The 6,391-nt window shown below is 44.9% G+C and overlaps 1 protein-coding gene across 1 annotated transcript; it reads right to left on the reverse strand.

The window, feature by feature from the left end:
- Positions 1-20: 20 nt before the first annotated feature.
- On the reverse strand, positions 21-6,348 carry LOC129572832 (uncharacterized; the record flags this gene model as incomplete). Its single annotated transcript, XM_055452933.1, has 1 exon — positions 21-6,348. A coding segment is annotated over exon 1 (6,234 nt), but the record flags the coding sequence as incomplete, so codon positions are not given.
- Positions 6,349-6,391: the final 43 nt, after the last annotated feature.

Raw genomic sequence — 6,391 nt, forward strand, 5'->3', positions numbered from 1 at the left:
CGCTCTTCCGGTGGTATCACTGTTAATGTCCGAACTGGTTGCTGTGGTGTATGAGTTAATGCATCAGTTAGCGATTCCAGAGCCTGTTGCATATAAGCACCGATCCGAGCTGCTGATAGCGATGATACCACTTGAACTGACAGGCTCAAAGTATTGTCGTTATCATCTAGGGATATGGTTAACGGGTAATTGGTTTGGCCTTCACCACCTAAGAAAGTGACTCCAGGAAAAGAATCATTGACTTGTTTGCTTTGTTGATTATGGCGATAGTTAAGCAGTGCACTAAATAACGGTATACCAGCGGGAATTCCACTACATTGTTGTGCCAAGACAAGCGGCGCGTATTCGTGCGTTAGCAATGCACTCAATCGAGCATGTGCTTGTCGCACTGCGGTCTCGACACTCATCTCATCAATATCTATTCGCAAAGGTAAAGTGTTTATCATCGGCCCCATTGCAGTGTCGTTTCCTTCTCCGGCTTGTAAACGTCCTAGTAACACAGTACCAAATACTATTGCTTCACGTCCGCTAGCTCGAGCAAGTACTTGTGCCCAGGCAAGATGACACAAACTAGACAAACTGACCCTAAGCTTTCGTGCATACGCCCGCAATTCATCAGTGAGCGTCTGCGGTAATGTCAGCTGCGCTTCGTCAATATCGCTTCCATTCCACTCATCGTGTCTCAAACCAAACGGCAAAGTTGATTCGTCAATATCGTGAAGCATATCACTGAAGAAACGGGTATGCTCAGCTGGTCTAACTCCAAAGCGAACTTTAGCCACTACTTGGCGGAATGGTGTGGGAGCTGTCAGATTCTCAATCTGACCGTCATATATTGCTTGAATTTCTGTCTGCAGTCGCTCTAGTGTAGGATTGTCACCAATTATGTGATGCATCAGTTCCAATGCCACCCAATTTCCTTCAGACGTTGGCGCAGCTATTAAACGCAATAGCGGTGCCTGTGTCAAGTCTAGCCGATAATGACGCGGATTGAATTGTTGGCTGAACTGCTTTAGTATTTGTTCACCAGTACCATCAGATGACATTATCTCGTTGAGTAATGACGGAACCCGGCGCAGAACAACTTGTGCCGGTTCATTGAGCCCTTCACAAAAGAAGACTGTGCGTAAAATATCGTGTCTCTCAATCACCTGTTGAAGGACGTTTGCATACCGTTCAAGAGTTGTACGGTCAATAAAACTTAGTTGCCTCACTACCAAGTATGGGTCACCACGTTCAGCTTTCAAATGATGAAACAGCATACCGTACTGCAAAGGCGCCAATCCATAAATATCTTGAATATTCGCTACTCCACCAGGTATCTGTGCAACAATTGCATTAATCTCTGACTGAGACAGAGTGATTAGCGGTAACATTTCTGGAGTAATAGCAGTGCTGTCTGTGCTAATCTGGTTCGGTGGAATAGACATTGCTTGGTAATGAGTAAGAGTCAAAGCTAGCTTGGCCAGGGTGGGAGCATCAAATACTTCTCGTACAGTGGTATCCAGACCGATACGTCTTAGCTGTGCCAACAACTGAACAACGAATAAGGAATGTCCTCCCAGAGCAAAGAAATTGTCATGTCGGCTAATACGTTTAACGTTCAGCAATTCACGCCATATATTGGCTAGCTTTTCTTCCATTTCTCCTTGTGGAGCTTCATAGTGCTGATGAGTAAACGCGTCTTCATCCGGAGTCGGTAGAACTCGCCGATCTAATTTGCCATTTTGTGTGAGCGGTAAAGATGGTAGACACACATAAGCTGCTGGTACCATGTAGTCAGGCAGTGAGGTCGAAAGATACGTGCGCAAATCTTGAGCTAATGATGTATCTATGTCTGCCACAACATAAGCTACCAGTCGGGCATCTGATCCATTGCCATAGATTTGTACAACCGCTTCGCGCACTTGAGGATGTTCGATTAGTTGGGCTTCAATTTCACCGAGCTCAATTCGGAATCCACGGATTTTCACTTGCTGATCTGTGCGTCCCAAAAAGACCAAATTTCCATCTGGCAGATAACTTGCTCGATCGCCGGTACGATACATGCGTGCTGTTGGATTATCACTGAATGGATCGGGCAGAAAACGTTCAGCAGTTAGGTCAGGACGGTTAAGGTAGCCACGTGCAAGACCAGTACCACCAATATACATTTCTCCCTCGGCTCCTAGTGGCACTGGCTCGCCATCTGCATCCAAGAGGTAAATTCTTTTGTTGGCTAGTGGACGACCGATTGGTAAGAGTGAGTTTTCAGAAATTGTGTTATCGCAAACCCAACTTGATGCAAAAACAACAGTTTCGGTTGGGCCATACACATTGGCTAGTACAGCTTTACTATTAATACTATTTTCATTCCAGTCGCTTATAATTGATGAGTCTGATGCTTCACCACCGAAGAAAACATATCGTAGTTTATCGGATCGCGGACTGATATTTTTCACTCGCATCAGCATTTTCAATGCCAATGGCGTTTGATTCAGCACAGTAATACTGCTAGCACATATCCAATCATAGAATTCGTCCGTAGAACGGGCGGTTTCGTATGGTAATATCGACAGTTGGCTTCCATAGCACAATGCTCCCCATGTCTCAAAAACAGAAAAGTCGAAAGAGATCGAATGGAACAAACACCACTTATCCTGAGTATTAAAATCAAATTTGTCATGTCCAGACTGAAGTAATAGTGCTACTTGGTGATGTTCAACCATAACTCCTTTTGGTGTTCCAGTTGAGCCAGAGGTGTAAATTACATAAGCCAAATTGGTTGAGTTGAGTCCAAGCTTGATTACGTCTGGATTATCATTACGTAAATCATCAGGCAATGGTTCGTCTAATTTTATAACTGGCACTTGATGATCTCCGAGTACTTTCCGACCAGTAGCATCTACTAACAAGAATTTCGGGTCGGCATCTTGTAGAATATTAGTTAGTCGTTGGCTCGGATAGACCGGATCGAGTGGTACATAAGCGCCACCTGCTTTAAGAATTCCCAACATCGCTACAATCATTGTTATACTGCGCTCAACGCAAAGTGCAATAAGATCATCTGGTTTGACACCTCGTGCGATCAGGTAATGTGCCAATTGATTTGCTTGAGCGTTGAGTTCCATGTAGCTCATGGTCTCTCCCTTATACTCCACAGCAATCGCCTGCCCTTCGCGTTCCACCTGCGCCTCAAATAATTGGTGAAGGCAGTGTTCGGATGGATAGGTAGCCGTGGTTTCATTCCAGGTGTGCAGTAGCAACATGCGCTCTTCCGGTGGAATGACTGTTAATGTTCTTAGCGGTTGTTCAGGCATGTTCGTTAGCGCATCGGCTATAGATTCCAGAGCTTGTTGCATATATGCACCAATTCGAGCTGCTGACAATGGTGAACTTACTTGTGGTGTCAGTCCCAGCGAATCACCATCATCTTCAACCGACATTACCAATGGGTAATTTGTTCGCTCCTCAACATCTATTACATCGACTCCAGAGAGTGACTCAGTGCTTTGCTCCGACTTCAAATTATGGCGATAGTTCAACATGGCGTTAAACAATGGCGAGCCAGCTGGAACTCCACTGCAGCGTTGGGCCAACACAAGTGGTGTATGTTCGTGTGCCAACAATGCACTCAGTCGAGCATGAGTATGACGCACTGCGGTCTCGACGCTGGTATCATCAATATCTATCCGTATTGGGAGCGTGTTAATCATCGGTCCCATGATGTTATTGTTCTCTTCTCCAGCCTGTAAACGACCAAGTAGTACAGTACCGAAGACAACCGCCTCACGTCCACTGGCTCGAGCAAGAACTTGTGCCCAAGCCAAATGACACATGCTAGCTAAGCTGACCTGTAGCTTCCGTGCGATCATACGTAGCTGATCATTCAGTGTTTTTGGCAACTCCAATTGAAATTCAACTATATCATTCCCGTCCAGAGAAACATCACTTAAACCAAATGGCAAGGTTGGCTCTTCAAGATCACCAAGCATTTTACTGAAGAATCGGCTATGTTCATTTGAACTAATTCCCAGCCGAGCGTGCGCCACTAAATGACGGAATGGTGTAGGCTTTGTCAAATTTTCAATCTTACCGTTGATGATGGCATTAACTTCTGCATCCAGTTTCTCCAGTGTGGTATGGTCTCCAATTACATGGTGCAACAATTGCAGTGCAACCCAGCTACCATCAGATATTGGAGCAGCCATCAATCGCAATAGTGGTGCATGTGTTAGGTCCAACCGATAGTGACGTGGATTGAATTGTTGGCTCAACTGCTCTAGTGTTGTGCTGCTGGTATTATCCAATGTAACTTCACTGAGTAGAGAGGGAACTTGGCGCAGAACTACCTGTGCTGGTACACTGAGACCTTCCCAGATGAATATTGTGCGAAGGATATCGTGCCTCTCAATTACCTGTTGCAAGGCGGCCGCGTAATGATCAAGTACCATCCGGTCTCTAAACCGCATAGCGCTTACTAGTAGGTACGGATCACCGCGTTCGGCTTTTATATGATGAAACAACATACCGTTCTGTAATGGCGCCAATTCATAAATATCTTGGATATTGGCTACTCCGCCAGGTATCTGTGCAATTATTGCATCAATATCTGCTTGGGAAAGTGTGATAAGTGGCAACATTTCTGGAGTAATGGCAGTGCTGTCTGTGGTAATTAGATTGGGAGGAATGGTCACGGCTTGGTAATGGGCAAGTTTTGCAGCCATAATGGCCAGTGTGCGTGCATCAAACAATTCACGTACGGTGGTATCTAGTCCAATATTTCTCAATTGTGCTAACAGCCGTACGACCAATAAAGAATGTCCTCCCAGCGCAAAGAAATTATCATGTCGACTGATACGATCAATGCTGAGCAGTTCACTCCAAATGTCGACCAGTTTTTCTTCCATTTCACCCTGTGGAGCTTCATACTTCTCACGAACAAACGCTTCATCATCCGGAGCCGGCAATGCGCATCGATCTAGCTTGCCATTTGGTGTGTGAGGCAAGGATGGTAGATACATATAAGCTGCTGGTACCATATAATCAGGCAGTAAAGTTGATAGATATGTACGCAAATCTTGGGCTAACGATGTATTCGCATCGGCCACCACATAAGCTATAAGACGAGCATCTGATCCATTGCCATACGGTTGAACTACAGCCTCGTGTACTTGAGGATGTTCGACTAGGTGGGCTTCAATTTCACCGAGCTCAATTCGGAAACCACGAATTTTCACTTGCTGATCAATACGTCCCAAATATATCAAATTTCCGTCAGGCAGATATCGTGCTCGATCACCAGTACGGTACATGCGTGCTTCTGTATTATCGCTGAATGGGTCGGGTAGAAAACGTTCCGCGGTTAGTTCCGATCGATTTAGATAGCCACGTGCCACACCAGCACCTCCAATGTACAATTCTCCCTCGGCTCCTAATGGCACAAGCTCACCATGTGCATCCAGCAAATAAATCTTTTTGTTTGGTAACGGACGTCCGATTGGAGTCGGCAAGTTATCGGAAAGTGTAACATCACAGATCCAACTTGTTGCAATCATTACTGTTTCCGTAGGGCCATACATATTGACCAATACTGTTCGATTTTTAATGCATTTTTCATGCCAATCCCTTATGATGAATGGATCTAACGCTTCACCACCAAAGATCACATATCGTAATCGATCGGACCGTGAGCTAATCGTTTCAGCTCGCATAAGCATTTTAAATACAGAGGGAGTTTGAGTTAGCACAGTAATGCCGGTGGAACAAATCCAATCGTAGAAATCGTCCATCGAACGACTGATTTCGTATGGAACAATTGACAATTGACTTCCATTCGACAGTGCACCCCATATTTCCCAAACGGAAACATCGAAAGAAATTGAATGGAACAAACACCACTTGTCTTCGTTGTTAAAATCAAATTTGTCGTATACAGATTTGAATAAATGTGTTGCATCGCGATGTTCAACCATAACTCCTTTAGGTGTTCCTGTTGAGCCAGACGTGTAAATAATATAGGCCAAATTGTTTGGAGTGACTCCAAGCTTGGTTGCGTCCGGATTATCGATTGGCAAATCAACAGGCAATGGTTTATCCAACTCAACCATTGGAACTTTATGGTTTTCGATTACTTTCCGGCCAGTAGCATCTGTCAACAAAAATTTCGGATCAGCATCCTGTAGAATATGGATCAATCGTTGACTTTGATAGGCCGGATCGAGTGGTACATATGCACCGCCTGCTTTGAGAATGCCGAGCATTGCAACGATCATTGTTGTGTTGCGCTTGGTGCAGAGTGCGATGCGATCATCTGGTTTAACACCTTGTGCGATCAGGTAATGTGCTAGTCTATTTGCCTCTGCGTTTAGTTCCTTATAGCTTAAAGTCTCTCCCCTACATTCCACAGCAA

The sequence above is a fragment of the Sitodiplosis mosellana genome, unplaced genomic scaffold (genome assembly GCF_009176505.1).
Source record: "Sitodiplosis mosellana isolate CC-2019 unplaced genomic scaffold, AAFC_SMos_1.0 Smas_scaffold_5581, whole genome shotgun sequence".
Lineage (NCBI taxonomy): Eukaryota > Metazoa > Arthropoda > Insecta > Diptera > Cecidomyiidae > Sitodiplosis > Sitodiplosis mosellana.